This window comes from Notolabrus celidotus, chromosome 22 (assembly GCF_009762535.1).
Source record: "Notolabrus celidotus isolate fNotCel1 chromosome 22, fNotCel1.pri, whole genome shotgun sequence".
In the NCBI taxonomy this organism is placed as follows: Eukaryota; Metazoa; Chordata; class Actinopteri; order Labriformes; family Labridae; genus Notolabrus; species Notolabrus celidotus.
In genome coordinates, this window is record NC_048293.1 from 8,450,417 (window position 1) to 8,469,070 (window position 18,654).

The window sequence follows — 18,654 nt, forward strand, 5'->3', positions numbered from 1 at the left end:
TGTTCCACCAATATAGTTCAGCTGAAAAAAAAAGGAAAACATTGGAAAAGTCAACCTTCACTTGGAGGAGAAGATAAATTATGTACATTTAGAAAAAGGTTATGTTCCAAAACACTGATTGTGCGTGACGGATCTGTAGTGTCACCTCTCAACAACCCTTGAATTTGGAGCTTGTGGCGAGCAGACTCCCACACACAGATGGGTGACGACAGCCTGTGTTTCATGCTGCGTTTTAAGCTCATTTGGGCTCACCAACCTTGGCAGGTCAAAGGAGAGCTATGAGCACCATCAGGCCTGTCAATGAGAGCTGAGCTTTTCAAATGTTGGTGGTCTGTTTAACAAGCGTAACATCTCGACTTGTCATCCCAGTCGGTGGTTGAACTAACACTGTGCCTCTGGATGGATCTCAAAGTTAAGTCCTGAAACCTCCGGTCCTGTTTCACCTCTAGGCTTGAGCTGCTGTGAATGTGTGTTGTTGTTTTTTAAATCTACAAATATTTTTTTTTTTTTAGGTAGCCACGGTTTGGTGCAGATATGACACATTCAATTCAATTTAATAATACATTTTGACTTAAGTTTCCAAGCTGTCAAAGGCTGATCTTGTGCACAAAGGATCTGTATCCTGGTGAGGGTTGATAGCTATAAGGCTGCCAGTCTCCAGCCCCCTGCCCAACCTGTAAACTCCTGTTGTAAACTAGGTCGATGCAAACAGAGAGTGAGGAAGAGAGAGAGGTGCTGCTGGGAGCAGTGAATTATTCAGCCCAGTCCGTTGAGCTCTGATAACACAAACATAACATAAGCAGCATAGAGCTCTGTGCAAGACAGGCGGAAAGCTGAATCACTTTGTATGAGCCAGAGTTAGCTTTACAGATTTTTTAGATCAGAAATATGAGAAGAGAAAATGTCTTGAATAGTTAAGGATTTCAAGAGGCAGCATCAGTCTGTCAGGCTCTGACAGACTCTTCTGCTTCAAAAATTTAACTTTTTTGTTATGCAGATTCTTGTAAAATCATACACACATCTTTACTTGTATCCCCATTTCATGATGCTAACAGCATTGTGAGAGAGTCTAAGCTTTCCTCCAGATATTCTAATAAAATGTCATAAAGTAAAGAACTGCTGATATCTAAATTCCTTCCTGCTTGCCCCTCATCTAAACCCCAATGTAAGCCTTTGATCAGCTTAACCTGCCGTATGTCAGAGTATGTTTCCCACTTTCCTTCAATATGCAGAGGTTGTTAACTTTTACAACCTCTTTTGAGTGATGGGGGAAGTGCGGACGTCTTCACAAAAAATCTGTCGAGGAAATCTCCCTTTTTTTCTCTTCATCATGGACATTCTGCCATGTCTGCCAGATCCAAGTGAATTAGATGCAGATGCAGACGTGCTCATAAATCTAACAAACACTGAGGCAACGTGTTTTAGACTTGCTTACCAGGTGTAATTTGTCAAGAATGGGTAACTGTATTCCACACAGCTCGGCCCTCTGCTTCGGTACAGCAGTTAAAAGGTTTGGTGTTCAGTGTGGCAGCACTAAATCAACGCAATGGCAGAGTCGTTAAGTTAGATCGAGACATGACAATGTAGGGTAGCTTCCTCAGAAGCAATATTGCAAAACTAGCTCAGCTTACAGGTGTTGTGTTATAATAATGTGTGAAATATTTACAAATTTAAATCCAATTCCTTATCCTTGACTGTCTTTTCCAAAATGTATACGTAACTGTTATTCATATTACTTTTATAGTAGTTTAATGAAAAAAATATATATTCAGGTACTTGCACTTATCCTACATATTACGATTTTTGCTCCACTCAGAGCTCAATAATAATTAGGGGACACTTTTAGCCAATATTGTATATATGATCACACTAGAGTAGATTCCCCTCCAGAGTCTGTTCTGTAAGTATGGCACGCTGCAGAGGAAACAGAGGATACGTAACTGTAAACAAGGAATTACCTCTATATATCCACATGCTGCTACCTGATAGTAAAGGTTTATGTGTGATGTTACCGTGTCATAAAACTGTGTGGAGATTGCCCTTGTCTTTTTTGTAACAGAGTAGTAATCAAAAGGGTAAATGGGGTTCTCTCTCTGACATCCTTGTTAAAACCATGATAAAGGAAAGGAAATAAGAAGGTAGAAAGTTAGATCTCTCCCATGTTGAAGGGTATTTTCCATTAGTATTTAATAATTGAAACACAAACATTATTTACTGACTGCTTAGTTTCCGATCAATACACTTTTAAGGCCATCAATTAAGACAAAACATGTTGACTTTTGGGGTGATGTAAGAAAAAACTCCATGAAATTTAATAATAGTATTAGTAGTAATAAATGTAATAGTTTAGGCTTATACCAGTTTTAGCTTGCTGGCTAGCTGATTAAAGTGAAACATGTGAGACTATTTACTCCATCTCCAACTTGCATACCTTTTAATGTTTCCTCCTCTTTCATGTAAATAAGATCCATGTCAATGATGTCAATTATATTTTATAATATTATGATAACAGATTGAATGAGCTTGTCTCTTGGCAAAAACTAGCTAACATTTGCTAGTTGAAAAAACTGTGTCCTGAGTTTTTAAGGCTTAACACTTTGAAAATAAAACCTTTTCAAAGGATGGATATTTGTACTTGAAAGATTTATAAATAATATGTCACCTAAATTAAAGTTTACTATGATGTAGAAGGACATGGGTTTTACTGGAAAAAGAAGCAAGCAGCTCTGTAAATAAAGATTGAATGCTTTTCGAATGTTAATGATTGTTTACTATAGAAGCATGCTTGAAAGCAACGTACGTTAGCTTTTTTCTCCTTTTTTAAAGGTAATATGTAAATAATAAACAATTGATCTGATATCATATCTCACATCTTCTTTAAAAGCTAAAAAATGCCACAGCCGACATGCCTGGTTCGGTTTGCTTTTCTTCAATCTGGCAGTCGTTTGGACAAGCAAACAATGAAGAGCTAAACTGTCAAAAATATCAGCTAATCCGCTTCAGGAAGACAGTGTAGCTGTCTCTTATTTATAAGTAGAAGACAGGCTGGGCAAAATGAACAAAAATAATCACAAAAGCATCAAATTTAGCTTCAAGTGTGACTCAATTAGGATTTTGTACAGAAAGAGATGGCAACATTTTATGCCAATGGATCCAACCCACAACAAAACTTTCACCTCAGTTGACAGTACTTTTAATGTGCCTTATACTTTATTGGAATAATACCTTTAAGGGTTATAAAATTAAATGGCAAAAGGTTGTTTATATAACATTACATTTTGTTGCAGAAGACAAACCACAGTTTGAATAAATATGCTGCAGACAAGTAAACCTGTCTTATCAGGTGACCCCTGCAGGGTTATGTAAAATGTACCTGTTAATAGAGCTGAGTTTCCTCCACACCTCTCTCAAGCTCAACACACACAGACTCTCTCTCCCTCTCTCTCTCTCTCACACACACACACACACACACCTACACACACACGCACACACACAGTCTGGTTCTCTCCGTCTCCCCGCCCTCTCTGTCACATTGGCTCTGGACTGTCAAAGAAACAGCTTGTGATCCAAACCCCTCTCCTGTTCTCCTCAGTTAGATAAATGCCACATACTGTTGGAGTCCTGGAGCATATTTTTAGACTGCCATAGACAGGGTCGATAATGATGCCACCTATCAACAGTACCATTATATGACACTTAGAAGGAGGTATGCACATGCTTTGGTACTTTTTCCAACAGCACGCTATATACTTTTTTACCGTACCTGTCAGGCTTGCTTGAGGCCAGTAACAAGTTTTCACATTCACAGAAAACACTGAGTTGTATTTATATGTTGTGTCGTGCATTTGTTCTTGATTTTGTAGAGGGAAAAACACACAGATAAAAAATGATCTTACTACAACCCACCACAGCCTGTGTTGTCTGGCAACTCTGCAACAAACCAAATGTGTGTTATTTGCAGTTCAGTCTCCTGTGAAGGTTGTTTTGTAACAGATAAAAAAAAAGGTTATGTCGCACAAAAACGCTGTGTCGCTGCTGCAGAGGGTTTTTAAGTTTGTCAGTCGTGTAATTGACATCAGTTTCAAAGGATTTTCATTTAGACACTAGATATCTGACATACCTGTTGACTCCGAATTACATTGTCAGGTTTTTAGTGCAACTTTCTACTAACGGCAATCTGTGTCCTGTCAGCACCATGGACAGCATCAAACTGCTTCCTTTTCCCAACCCACTTCTTTCATTTTTCAAAACAGAATTTGGCCAGGAAGGAATCAAATCAAGTGCTACATCCTCTGTGCTGTTTGGTTATAGAGTGAAAAAGAGAGAGTGAGAAATGGCATACAGAAAGTCTGAATTGCTGTTCAGCAGCTGTTTTTGTATTGTGTATTTGTATTCACCTGTGCTCTACAACTTATGCAGCCTCTTTCATGACCAAATATCGTGAAATACCTGCATTCTATTAATTAATTAAACTTAAAGGGCAACTTAGAGTTGAAATTATCCATTTTAGCCATTGTTTACTGTTGTAATAAGCTTGTTTTTAATCGCAAGGCGCCATGCTACCCACTTAGAAAATTCTTCTAAAGTTAGAATATAACTGGTTTTGATATGAGATAAATGTTCAGCAAATTCAAACAGAGTTACCACTCTAGCACAAGAGTCAGCATGAGTAGCACACATACAGAGTCTGAACAGTGTGACACAAAATGAAGATTCAACACATAATATTTATTGCCTGACGAGAAGGATCTTTGAAGAGGAAAGGGGTGTCTTCAGTAGCTGAATGGTTGAGTTCACTTCTGTCCGTTCCTTTCACTCCCTCCCTCCCTAATTATTTGCAGCCATAATTGCAGATGAAATATCAAAGTAATAAAAGTTCAGTGAGTCAAGGTAGCGCAAGCATAACACATCATGCTTATATTGGTATTTTTCCATTACACACAGCATATTTCATTTCTATCCTAAATTAAATTTCCACCACAGACTAGCTGTTAATATATTTCACGGTAAGAATTCAACTCTGCTTACAAGGTGAGCAAAAGCCTTAAAATCATTAATAACAGGTCATGGTGATGTTTTGATGCTTTACTTCTTCATGTCCATCATTTAAGGCTTCATTTCCCAAACAACCAATAAGCCAGGACTTAAATGAGCAAATGTTTCACAGTAACTTTATCCAACTAGTGTGCTGTCTTAAGGGGTTTCTTTATAACCAAGGTAAAACTATAAAAAGAACAGAACTAAAGAAAGGAGAGACATATTAACCCTTATGATCAGAGGGTAGAGCCAGATTAGCACTATCCTGGAGGTGAAGGCGAAGTAAGATTATAAAGATCAAAATCAGAAATCATGATATACTTTCTGTTCACAAGTGTAAAGTGGATTAACAGATTAACAGATCCATTTAGGTAAAGCAGGAGTTGATTAAATAGGATTGAGCTGAACAGGCCGGACACTTCTTATCTGACACATTAGGGTGCTGACAAACAGGCCAAGTATAATGCAAAGATTGATTGCTTTGAGTTCCTCTCCAAATGAAGCTTCTTACCTAGTAGGTAATTAGGAAGTGAGCAGATGCTGGTATTGAGTGCTTTGAGCTCCTGAGAGAGACAGTAATTATTTTCTGGTGATTGCATGGCCTTTTGACAGGAAAATGGGTCACTGCAGTAGTGACCACAGACTGGTTTGAGAAGACCTCCCAGTGAACACTGTCACAGCAAACAGAATCATAGATTGATGTGGGGATATTGTTGGTGGTCCTACCAAAATACCCTGAAATATTTATTAACATTCTATTGACTGTGGCTGTGTCTCAAAACAGAAGGTGTGTTTGTGATGAAAAGGCTTTTTCAGTGATCTCAGCCATAATGCACATTGTGTAGCAAGATCAAGCTCACTCTTCAGCTTTCAAGCCTGCAAATGTACTGTTTTTATCGACCCTAACTTACTTCTCATTGTATAATATTTGGATGAAGCAGGCAAGTCTCTAAAACTACAGAAATGATAGCAACAAGTTAAGTGAGGTGACCAACAATAACAGGGCTAAAAGAAAGATAATATTGGACACACATTCATTTAATTAACAGAAAAACTCCAAGGGCCTGTGTCCATTGGCACTGTTTTTTTTTGTTAGCAAAGACTATTTTCTAAACAAAACCAATGCACTTCAGTGTTTCCAGCATGTATCCTTGGAAGGGCAAAATGCATCACAGCACTCGAAGTTGCAGATTGTTCAACTTTTGGAACATTGCTGAACTTGTCAATGTCACTTCTCAGTTACCGGCCAATCAAAATCAAGTATGGAGGAGAAACTAACCAAACTTTTTTTAAAGGTATTTTTAAGGTAATGTTGAGGTTTAGAGCTGCTGCTGATGCTACTACACAATTTCCATTAATTGTATTTAAGATTTCTTTGAAAAGAATAATTTAATAAAATAACTTTTTAAGCAATGTGAGCAAATGAATACAAATCATTACTAAGAGAAACACAAGTGCCATGGGACATCTTTGTAGGTAAGCTACAGTACACCCCATAGAGAAGCGCTCTGAAATAGTAAATGTTCTGCTGCCAGTGCAAAAAAAAACAAAAAAAACAGTGTCAATGGACACAGGCCCTAATGCTCAATAACTGCAGTATGTTTAACGATAACATATCAATGATCTGTTCATAACTGCTTTCTGCAGCCCATAATAAGTTAAAACAAAAAAAAATGTGATAGCAGATCAAGATTGAAGCTTAAAGGAGACACGTTTCAATAGACACAACTTAGTCACATCACTGACTCTATGATTCTCTACTGTATGACACTTTTAGCAGTAGTGTCTGCCATTCAGAGAAAGTAAAAAGTGCTTAGTCTTTGGTTGCTATTGACATATTTGCTCTTTGTCATGATTCATGATTGCCTGTCCTTTCTGGCTTTGAATGGTTATATTGTGCTTCTGTGAAACTAGGAACATCGTTTTTGTTGTTTTAAATATCCCAGTGAACTACACAGATTCAGCTTTAGGTGTGAAACCTAGACAGTATAGTTAGTGTTGAAGACGCAGAGCAAGCAGCTGCCTTCTCAATGACCCTTCAGTAACTTCCCTGGTGGGACTTAATAGAGGAGATGCTGTTTGGTTTTGTTGATTGCTGGCTCCATCTGCTGGCCATATCCTTAACACCATGTGCTCATCTACTGCAGCAAAATCAACTAAAGTCATCAATTTCTTATCTTTCACTGTGAGCTGTCAGAGAGAAATACGCCAGGTGTGTCAGGTTTGCAGTGAGCAGTGAAAAGGTTTCCCACAAATCTCATCCAGATGTCAAGAGTTCATCTTTGTGACGCACGTTTAACGTCACTCAATAGTAGAGGATTTAATTTACATTTAGTGATCCAACAGATTAAGAGGGATAGCTCAAAGGTAAACATGGCTGCTCCTCGTTCTTTTGACTCCAGTTCAGCTCCTCTGGGCGGCATTGTCTGTCACCATGACAACCTTATGTCACCAAGTCAGAGTTACAATCTCCCTGTGTCTCAGCTTTGCTCATCTCTGCAGTTCATTACGTCGCTGCTATGTCTCAGTGGGTCTCCTGCTGGACTACAAAGAGGGATGCTTGTGTTTCCTTTATAATGCAAAACCTCTTGTACAGTTTTATGTACATGAAAATAGTTTAATGTGCTAGCATAAAAGCTGTAAAGAAAGACATAATTTGGCTTAAAGATGGCTTTTGAGGGAAACTAGGATCTATAAAGGAATACTTTTTTGTTTTAAATTCGGGATGTGAGGGAAGCCTAATGATGTACTAATGAATGCTGACCACCAATGAAGCCTGATTATAACAGTAAAACAGGATTTGGTGTGTACACAAGTCGGTGTGTAGCTCTTCTTCTCCCTGTTATGGTCATGTTTGTGTACCGTACAGGGTAAGAGGCCCCAAAAGTTTTACTGGAATGCCTACCAGCGGGCAGCTGGCTTGTTAAACACTCTCTAGAGTTTGTGTTGTGCCAGACATATGGCACACGTTTCTTTGACACAAACTGGACAACAATAGTTTGTTTGTTGCCCTCCAAATGGAGAAACTGAGTCATGATTATTTAAATTTCTCACACATGCTCTCCTGCTGTTGGGAAGGAACAAAGGTCTTTTGAGTCCAGAGGCAGCTCTCAAAAAGTCAAATCATTTTCCTGACATCATTTCCGTCCACATACTTTCAGACTGTTTGATGCATAAAAACTTGACCAAATGAAGAAGAAGAGTTTCACAGAGACTTCTTCCCAGTCTTGCAAAGTCAGTCCCAGCAAGGAGGAATACTGTTGAATCTGGGAGAAGTCAGAGAAGCCACAGCTATGCAGTGAGCTGGGCCTTGGCCTCCGTCTTGCGGCGGATCCTCCCCCCTCGTCTGGAAGCTGTTGAGTTTTTCTCCAGATGTGGCCGCCTGATCTTTTTAATGATACGCTGCTGCAGGCAGGAGAGAAGCAGAAACTGGGGTTTGACAAGAAACAACACTATCACAACTGAATAAGAAGCAGCGTGCTTGTGTACTTTTTCCTTTGGGTACAACCTAAAACTAGAACTATTTAGAATAAAGATGACTTTAGCGAGGTATTGAACTTTTGTAGATGAAAGAGCTATAGTATATAACTGTTACACAATCAGGAGGATGTTCCAGACTTACTCTGATGCTTTTCCCATAAAAGGCAATCCCTGAGTAAACGTGTTTAGAGAGGAAAGACGGTCACTTCTTCAAACATAGAGACTGATAAGTTAGAGTTATTGAAGTAGTTAAAATAAGGATGCATTACACATTTCATGGTAAAAGCACGTTACTTCTTCACTTCAAGTGAGAGAACAATAGTGTTTACTTTCCACAACACCTCACCCATGTTCTCTAAAACCTAAAAAGTTTAAGGAATTTCCTCCTAGAGACATCTTGTACTTGAGGGCTGACTTTTTTTTCTCTCCTGGAGTCCTGTCACGTTCACAGTTTGGAAAATGCCAGTTGGCTTAAACAGCAGGTGTCTTTGACTTGGTCCTCATCCAGAAAGAGAGCAGGTTGCACAGCTGTCTGGCGCACACACATATGAGTACACACTGAAGAAAGAAAAAAAAGAGATAGACAAGGTTCTTAATGAAAGATAGCAAACAACTTCTTTGCTCGGGTGAACTCAGGGTTCTTGTTAGACAGCGCTGGCAGGGAGATGCTCCTGCTGTGTCTTTTGTATGTGCAAGTGGACCAAACAAAAGCTTAGCGAGGAATCTCTGGGAAGCCCAAGCTGTCGGAAAGGAATGCCCCCTCTCTCTCTCCTCTGGCCCAGAGCTGAGACTTAATCAGTCACTAGGGGGGCCTGCCGAGCCGAGGGCCTCCAGGACCCACCAGGCAGACAGAGAGTCACTCACTCCTGACCTCACTTGCCTCAATAAAATCTATTAGAGGAGTAAAAGGCTGCTAATGTGATCAGATAAATCAAAGTAACTGTCTCCTGCTAGCCTTTCACTGTCCAAGTCCTTATGTAATCATTTGGTCATTCAGGAAAAAGTAAATTAGTAAGTTTATCTTGTTTTTATTAAAGAGTGTTTAAAGTATGTGGAAAAGAAAGTAAAAAGCCTAACTAGAGGTAAAAGTACTAGGAAATAAGTAACAGAATGGGTGTGCTTTCTTTTATAAGAAGGCGGGGTTTTCTCCCGGGGGTCCTGAGCCAAAACTGGTGTTATGTAACGGATATGCTGCTCCTCATCCTGATGTGGAGTCAACCGAAAGTTTACAAGCAGTGAGTCTGACTCAAGTCCAGTCTGTGGTCATAGAATATAGGCTGCGCACATTTTAGCAGTTCGACTGCAGAAGAGAAGCAAGTTGCCCGTGGAGTTGTTTTCTAGTCAAGGAACTGTCCTACATGCGTAAAACTAATTTAAAAGTGACCTTAAAGATTGCCAAGGATAAAGTCTTTGTTGGTTAATGTTCAACTTTGGAAGAATCTCGGGAGGCTGGAGAGGAACTTTGGAAATGGGACTTAACATTTAGACTTTGAAAGCAGTCGGAGAGGATAGACATGGGCAGCGGGACAAGCAGAGGGAAGAGAGTAGCACCTGCGGATGTCAGCGAGGTGAACGTGGCCAAGAAAGCCGCCACTTCACCCAAACAGGACAGCCGTGCGTTTAAGCCGCTAAAAATCCATGCAATTTTACGCAACGCGCGCAACCGTGCGCAACCGGACAGCCACAGTGAAGGACATGACTCTGACTTCTCCAGGGAGGATGAGGATATCGATGCAGAGCTGGACACATTGCTAGCAGAATATGAGGAGCGAGAGAGGGCATCCATGAAGAAAAATCCCCCTAAGAGGACTGTCATCAAGTCCAAAACATACGGACTGTGTCACTTTGGTCAAGAGGATGAAGAGGAGTTCGGCTCAGCTCCTGTCGAGTCAGACGCGGAGACACGTGGCTCACACGGCGGATCAAGAGACATAAACAAGAGGAACAATGATGCTTTTACACACTTTAAAAAACGCACATCTGCGTCCCACAGCCAGAAAAATGTAAGCGCATTAACAGTTTTACACAAGATAATCTGCTTTAATATTCAGGCAGCATGATGATTCTAATAATGAAGGCTGTTCAGCCCTGACATGATAACATATGATGTCCTTTCCTTCCTCTCTGGTTTGTCTGTCCTCCTCACAGGGCTTTCTGACGAGAGGGGCTTTGTTGGAAGCTGTTCCCACACCAGGACAACAATTGTAAGTAGACAACACTCATGAATAATTGATTTTAAAGCTCAGTGAAGTAGTAAAACCCCGAGGAGGGCCAGATCAAATTCTCTTTTAAGATATCGAAATACCAGCCCTTTGTGTTTGGGGCAGATCAGATTAGTCAGACGCCTGCAAGAGGGACAGAAACAAACAAGTGAGTGTTGTTTCTGCCTTGTAGGAGAAGAGCGTGGAAACTGGAAACACAACTTAGAGCATTGAATGGATCTGCATAAAATTTCCTAAGAAAAGCATGACAGAATATATTTCGTGCCACTTATTCCTTAGCCAGGATGACCATCTTTCATTTTCATATGTTTTTTTAAATAGTGAATCGTTAAATGTGGTCAACATTTTCTTTAATTCTTGTCTTGTATTACCATATTCCTCCTCTCCCCAGGACGCTTGGCAGCTGCCACAGCTCCTCTCTCACCATGCCAGTCATCCTGTACGATGGATCAGAAGAAGAGCTGATGGACACTATTGAGAGAGAGTTTAGTTGACCCCCAGCTGGGAATGCTGCAGGAAACTGATGTGCTCTCAAACTATCTTTTATGTGACACAGCAGCTTGCAGAAAACACTTTAAAGTAAAAAGGTAACCAGGGTTTCTTTTGACAATTTCCTGCTTTTAAGGGAGGCTACATTAACTGTATTTAAGCAGGTTTTCCTGGATACATTTTACATTGTTTTACCTCTTGGCCTTTGCATGTATCCAAGTCTTATTTAACAACATGCAGCAGTGTAATTGCAGAGTTATAACAGCAGCTTGAACAGATGCCAGGAGCTTCTCCTTTACAGGGCAGCTCTGTGAACAGACAGAAGCCTCCTTGGCTTGTTATCTGTAGTGGTAAGGTGTCACTGTCACCCCCTCAGTGCTGCCAGGCCTCCCACTAAGCACACAACTACTTATTGGTCAGCTATTACTTATTTTACTTTAACCTGTCTGTAAAAAGGTAAAGGAGGGAACACAGATATTTCTATGGTTGCTCCAACCAGGCGAGGCACATTCTTGAGGCTATAACATATGCAAAGAAAACATTTTCCACCAGCAGTTCTGTGTGTGTAGGTATTTTTAAAGAGGTAACCATGCAAGGTATGAGCTGGGATGTTTATTTAAGGTTTCCTTCCTGACCACAGTGCCTGCATGTACTTCTCCACCCTTATGAAGAAGGAATGTGTGGTAACAGAGACTCCCAGCCAGCTTGACCCAGCAGCTGTTTTAGCCGCATTTAAACTTTGTGGTATGCTGCCACTTAGTGGAGGAACATTGAAGTTGTGCATATGAGCAGAAGCTGGAACATTTATGTAAATATTGTTTGTGTTAATGAGCTGCTCTTGTTACAGTTCAACACAAGAAGATTTTTAACCAGCAAACAGAAGAAGGGTTTTGTTAATAAGTTTTGTATTACAAATAAAATAGTTCCATTGCTTTATGACTCTTAGTCATGTGTGAATTTTTCATAAGAATATGTTTTCGTGGGTGTTTATTTTTTGCCTTATTATAGCATGGCTTGGTTGACTAATGCCCAAAGTGCCTCACTAGTCTGATAACTCACACCACTCAAAAGACTTCAATGTGCCGTTTAATCCTCACAGTCATCAAACGACATTTTTTTTAGCATTTCAGCAGGCAAATAATAAAAATAAAACTTGCATTTCTAAAACCATAAAATAACAGCATTCAATACTTTGTATAATATATTTCAAAACAATAATAATAATAATAATAATACCACAGTGCAGCTGAGATGTTCACACTCAAGGGATTACAGTACTTGAATAAAAAGACAGTCATTTGTTTTTTGGCAATGGAAGAGTTCTTCTCACTAATATTTTTGCTTCTTTGAAGGCCTGTAGAAACACATCCTCCTCTGCACTGTGGTCTGGAGTTTGGGCGGCAGCAAAGGCAGCTGATTTCTGAGCGCGTCAGAGTTCCTCACATTCTTTGCAATGTAATCCACACAGATCCTATCAGAACAAAAAGTCCATGATTATTTTTCATTTCTATTTTTGGGGGGAATGATTACATAATGGAAGTCAATACATGACCTACAAAGAGACGTTTATAAAAGCAGATATTTTTACTCAACAGGAGGAATACAGAGGAAATTCAAATCATTGGGATCTGAATCAGACCATCTTAAAGTCTTCAAGCCATCGTTTATTGAATTTAGTAAAGTTGAAGTATGCAACTGAGCAGCGGTATCAAACAAAAGGTCTCTGCCATTTTTTAGCTTGAGCAGAGTGTGAATGATTGGATGGCTTGCCCCTTTGTAAGCCAGCAATGCAATCATTCACTCAACTTAAATGATGAAGTGAAAAATACAAAATTTGTCACAACATTGCATGTACTGATGGCTTTTCTGTGTATTTTTGACTTGCATTTGAATGTCATGTGTTCACTAATCGGTCATGTAAAAGGTTAAAGACCTTACTTTGTTCTTTTGTAAACATCTTTTGATTACTTACCTAAATAAGGGATATGGCTGCGTCTGGAAAACAAGAGCATCATTGCAGTGACCCTGAAAGAAAATGCAAAGTAAAGATTAATTTTGTTGTCAAGAGTTTCACCAAGTTTATATCAAGTTAATATAATTATTTAACTCCAAAATGTGCATCACTTATTCCCTCATGGCTATGTTTTTGGATTTAAGTGTCACCTGTAGTGGACAAACTGTAGGATGGAGTTTTGAATGCACAATACTTTTTATTTTATTAAAGAGTTATCTTTGAGGACATTGAGATGCTGTCAACATCACAGAGGCTTTTCTCTGAGGTGTTGTGAAGTACACTAAAGTGCAGGAAAGGAAAACTTCACAGCCTCTGAATAAACCATTTTTACTGAGCTGAACATTTTTACTGGTGTCTTCGGAGACAGTTTCAGAGACTGTCTGACTAATGGGAATTCAGGAACCTTTCACTTCTTTATGGGATTTGATCTGCCATGACTGATCTGTAAAAGTTTCACAAATTCACATCTCTATTTTTAGTTTCCTGAGTGTCTCAATGATACTTACAGTGTCGACAAGAAGGATATAGTCACAGCTTCCACCAAACACAATCACATCAGAGTCTTTGCCTGGACACGCCGTGTGCCACAACCTAAAAGAGGGGAAAACTGCTTTTTAAATCTGGCACATATCATAATATGGTAGCATGATGTACAAATATTTATAGGTTCTTACCTTGGCTTAGTCTTAAAAGGATGCTCGAGTTCTCTCCATTTCTTTGTTTCCACATCAAACAACCATCCATCACCTGATTACGAAAAGTATGTTTTTGATAAGAAGACAATAAAAGGATGTGAAATGATCCAAGCTGCAAGCAAATAAAAGAAATAAGAACATTTTTTACTCATTGGTTTGCAGTCTACGCTGAGACCTCCAAACAGGAACAAGCTGCTGTCTGATAATGCTGTGAGTGTGTGCCATGACCTGCCCACCGGAGTGCTGGACACTGGGACTCTGGAAAATGTTTTAAACAATACTGTCACTTTGATTATGCACAGAAGAAGAAGAAGAGGACAAAAGAGAATATTTTCAAGAGATTTTAAGGTTTTGGTTTTCACGTACATTTCTGACCAAGTCCACGATTCCAGGTCAAGACAGTGAATGTCATTTGTCCTGGTTTCCTGCAGTCAAAAGAATTCAAGGACAAGACTTTGATATCTGTTTCTTTCTCAGCTTCTGTTTTCCTGTTGTCTATCTATAAATTCTGTTATTTAAAAAGTACAGAAACGCATGTAGGGTTCTAACCATGACTCGGCCTCCAAAGATGTATCCTCTGCGTCCTAATGTGGCGCTGGCGTGGGCGGCCCTTGGGGCGGGAGCACGGCCCTGCACAAAGAAACCGTCACTATTCGATCATTTGTGGTTTTAAATAAAGTATATTGAAGTTTGAATCGTATTACTACGGACTCACATGAGTCTGTGGTTGACTCCAACTGGAATGTATGGGGTCAAATATATGAACCTCGTTGTTCCATCCCCAGAAGATCCCCTCTACCTGATAATGACAAAACAGCTTAACAGTGGCAACAAAGGAATTTCAGCTTGATTTGAGACACAGATTGTCCTCGTTTATATGGAGGCATTTCAAAGGTCTGTATCAACCATTTACCAGATACACAAACTGGCATAACTTAAAACCAATTATCTTGTAAAAAATGCACCCTGAACTTTAAGTGACCTTCATTTTTCAATAAGTCTCTTTGCGAAATGTTTGAGACCTGAGGCAGGTTTACGGTCATTAAAATTCAATACCGATGATGCCTCATCCACAATGAAGCTTCTGTTCCTGCTATCCACATCAGTCAGTAGTTTGTGACCATATCCTCCAAAGTAGATGAGCCTGAATATCAAACAAAGATTATTATAATAATCATCACAGAGGTTGCAGATGTTTTTTTGTTTTTTTTAAGAATGATCAAACTCCTAAAAAAATCAGCATTTGTGAATGCCTTGGTATTAAAGTGTCAACTAGTAAAAGAACAAAGCAAAGACTGTCATCATTAGGATGAAATAAAAGTATCTGTTGCCAAAATAACATATTTAATGAAGCCATGTTTAGCAGTGTGCATATTAAACTCCCGCTGAGTACAGGTGTCGAATAAGAAACATCATAAAGGGAAAGGAGAAGCTGACTGGAAACTAAATTCTGAAGCGCCAAAGTTTTTACTCGTGAAACTTTTCAACCTGGGAGAGGTTAATTTGGTCTCTACTTTTTCTGTATCTACATAAGACCGAATATGAAAAATATTAATATATATATATATGATAATATAAAAAATGTATTCAAATTAAGAAAAGGAAGAAGAAGGAATAAAATAATCAAATTCGTAGCATGCATAAGTTTCACCCATAAAATCAGTGTCCCCTCTTTTCAATGTGTTCTGATCTGTAATAATGAAGTCGTACTTCATAAAGTTAAAACTTCAACCTGCAGTAACAACGTGCTGGACAAAAAATGCTAGTCAAAAATCTAACTTTCACTCACCTCCCTTTGTAAACCCAGTAGGACAGTTTGTCTCGAGGTGATGGAGCTGAGCCAGTCTCATGTATGATCTTCCTCCATGTGTATTTGCCGTCCGTCAGGTTGACACAATAGATCTGTTGGAGGTCAAACACTGATCAGTGCTTCATGTCAACTTAACTGAACTTTAACTGTGACCTGGGTGTGTTTGCACTGATCCATCATGTCCATCTTTTTTATTTTCTTAGGCTTCTTTTAATGAGGAATGTCCATCTTTGTACCTCGTAGTGTAATTGAGAAGGGGTGGAATGGCTTTGCAACTTGTAAAAATTTGACAGGATTTTTAGCTTCTTGTTACTTTTGTCACAATTCATCCTGCTCTAAAATCTGTTTACACAATATTTTCAAAACAAATCAAGGCCAAAAAGAAAATGAACTCCCCAGAAGTCATCAGCTGTGGATAAGTGAGCCCACACCCTTGCATAAGATTATGCATTTTCTAGTGTAGTAAGGCATATAAAAGTCGATTACAAATGAGCAATTTGTGCATACTCAGCCATAACTAAGTTGTCGTAAACTGTATTGAGTGCTAGTTATTAACTTCACCTGATTGGTCTGCCCATAGTCATCACAACCTCCAAATATGTACATGTGGCCATCCAGGGAGCATCCGCAGGTCCCCGACATCGGGGGAGGAACTTCCCCTGGCATGTGAAACACTTTCCTTTAAAAAAATGTTAAAACATGTGAGCACACAACTCACATTCATTTCTAAGATAATTATTACAAGCCTTAATTAACCATTCAATATAACATGACTAAACTGTGAAAACAATTGTTTAAATCACTGGGAAGCAGGAGTTAATTCAAGATAGAACTGGCATAAAGTAACAGAAAAACATGCAAAGAAGCAAAGAAGCATAAATAAAATGTAGTTTATTTTCTTACCATGAACCTTGTTCCAGGTCATAGACCCAGATTTCATCACTGGGAAGGAAAACTTCGTCATCACCAACTGACTAGAAAAATATGACATGTCAATTACTTTGAACAAATGTGTGTTATGGAAATCATGCGAGTAAATGCCTGAAAGATTTTCTTAGGGCAAAATCTTTCCAATTATACTTCATCTTCTTTTCCCTTTTTTTCAGGCATTGTTTTTAAAACAACAAAATGCATATTTCCCTTGGTGTTTCCTGGGAGACAAGGTGCGATGATACTTAGAGTAAAGTAAAGTAAATAAAGCAGAACAACAAAAGAGGAAAGTTGACAGGATGTGTTACAGAAAAGGCTCAACAAATTAGAAACAACAAAAATCAATTACAGAGCATGATGATTATCTATCCCAAATTTTCACATCTCTAAGTGTCCATAAATCAATTGTACCTTATCTACATGAGCCATTCAAACTGAGCTAAATAGTTATTGACTCAATGTTTTTACTATAAGAGAGACGGTGAAACAGAGGGATTGGTTTGCTTTCATTGATAATGGAAATATAAAACAGTTGATGAATAGATGAGTGATCAAGCTCCTGAACAAAGTACCATTTTTTATTAAACTACTTAATTATTGGAATGTGTTTAATAGTTTGTTAAAAACTTTAAAAATATTCTGTAAAAGTTAAAGTTCAGTACTTAAAACACCACGGCAAGAATAAAAACACTGAAGTAGTGGAGGATTATACTCATAATATCAAGTGTAACAGTTCTTATGGCACCACAGTATTTATTTTTAAGTGATGTAATGATAAACATGATATAATCTATGGCTAATTGAGATGTATTTACTTTTAGAATTTTTCTAATTTAATGTTGTTTTATATGCAACAGTGGATACATTTTAAAACTGATTACATCTTGAGTACCAGAGAACATTTGATTGGAAAATAAAAATCTTAATATGTAGTGAATTTAAAAAATGTGTTAAATCCCTCAAGGGTAGGGCAAGTACCTAATGCACCATACTTGTGTAATTACTGGTTTTCCAACCACCTACGGATGCTGGCACTATTGTTCCGTAAACTGCTCATACGCTGAATAACTCGTTTTCCTCACTGTTTGTTTTCCTCACCATATATCCACCCCACACATACAGGAGGTTGTCCTCCACCACAGCCGTGTGTCCGCTCCTCTCTCGGGCCACCAGCTCCGAGCGGTGCTTCTCAAACGCAGAATCCATGACTGGCTGCTAAAAATAGAAAAAGGAAGTCATGCCTTTGAGCCTAAAATTACACAAATGTGTCTAAATATGTCACCTACCTTCTCTACTACAGGCAGGCGTGTGTTAAGTCATAACTGCCAGTAATGCTGGCACAAAACGGCCTTGTATTTTGATTATACTGTTGTCATAGGCTTAAGATATTAGTGAAATATCTATATTCAACAAAATTGCTTGTTTACGCGACGTTTCTCAATGACGGGTGACGTTACGTAGTAGTCGTCATCGAGTTAACAATTCAAAATCGGTGTCACCAATGACGAAACACGGTAGACAAATGTATTCACAAAACAATTTTAGAAAATACTCACATGCTACAGCGCACTTTTGGATGTTGTACAGTTTTTTCGCATGTTTCGAACCTCAAAACAAATGTCTCGTCCCCATGTCAGTCACCATCCCCGCAACATCAGTTACAAAATAAAATGCAACTTCCGGTCCCTTTCCTGTCAAAATAAAACAGCGCATTGGCGATGAGGGTACTTTTAAAAAAATAAATTAAACAATAATTGATAATAAAAAGGACTATTGGATACATAAAAATAGAATATGAGGTAACTCTTAACATACGTGTTAATACATTGGCCCACTTCGTGTGTTATTATACTACTAGTACCCTAAATATATATTTGTATTCTTATTCTAACAAAAACTGTTTATCCCAGTTTATTCGTGTTGTCTTGACTAACAGACTAAGAGGATGCGATAAAAAAAGTGGCATGAAGAAAGAGC

The 18,654-nt window shown here is 38.8% G+C and overlaps 2 protein-coding genes across 5 annotated transcripts; one reads left to right on the forward strand and one right to left on the reverse strand.

Annotated features, from left to right (window-relative positions):
- The first annotated feature begins 9,723 nt into the window (after nucleotides 1-9,723).
- On the forward strand, nucleotides 9,724-12,167 carry LOC117805874. The gene is made up of 3 exons (XM_034674467.1): nucleotides 9,724-10,520; nucleotides 10,666-10,721; nucleotides 11,131-12,167. The coding sequence occupies exons 1-3, from the start codon at nucleotides 10,032-10,034 to the stop codon at nucleotides 11,231-11,233; spliced, it is 648 nt and encodes a 215-aa protein (XP_034530358.1). The 5' UTR covers nucleotides 9,724-10,031; the 3' UTR covers nucleotides 11,234-12,167.
- A 134-nt stretch (nucleotides 12,168-12,301) lies between these two features.
- LOC117805872 (kelch domain-containing protein 1-like) lies at nucleotides 12,302-18,360 on the reverse strand. Of its 4 annotated transcripts, none has more exons than XM_034674462.1 (14): nucleotides 18,234-18,360; nucleotides 17,776-17,892; nucleotides 16,651-16,721; nucleotides 16,309-16,426; nucleotides 15,727-15,839; nucleotides 14,994-15,081; nucleotides 14,653-14,736; nucleotides 14,487-14,567; nucleotides 14,304-14,362; nucleotides 14,086-14,195; nucleotides 13,917-13,989; nucleotides 13,749-13,833; nucleotides 13,201-13,253; nucleotides 12,302-12,699 (listed from the first exon to the last, which is right to left on the reverse strand). In XM_034674462.1, exons 2-14 carry the CDS (start codon nucleotides 17,881-17,883, stop codon nucleotides 12,558-12,560), a joined length of 1,185 nt encoding a protein of 394 aa, XP_034530353.1. In that variant the 5' UTR covers nucleotides 17,884-17,892; nucleotides 18,234-18,360; the 3' UTR covers nucleotides 12,302-12,557. The 4 variants fall into 4 exon arrangements, with proteins under 4 accessions (XP_034530353.1, XP_034530355.1, XP_034530354.1 ...); XM_034674464.1 differs by having other exon boundaries at nucleotides 17,776-17,889; nucleotides 18,234-18,347; XM_034674463.1 differs by lacking the exon at nucleotides 18,234-18,360 and adding an exon at nucleotides 17,964-18,112.
- Nucleotides 18,361-18,654: the final 294 nt, after the last annotated feature.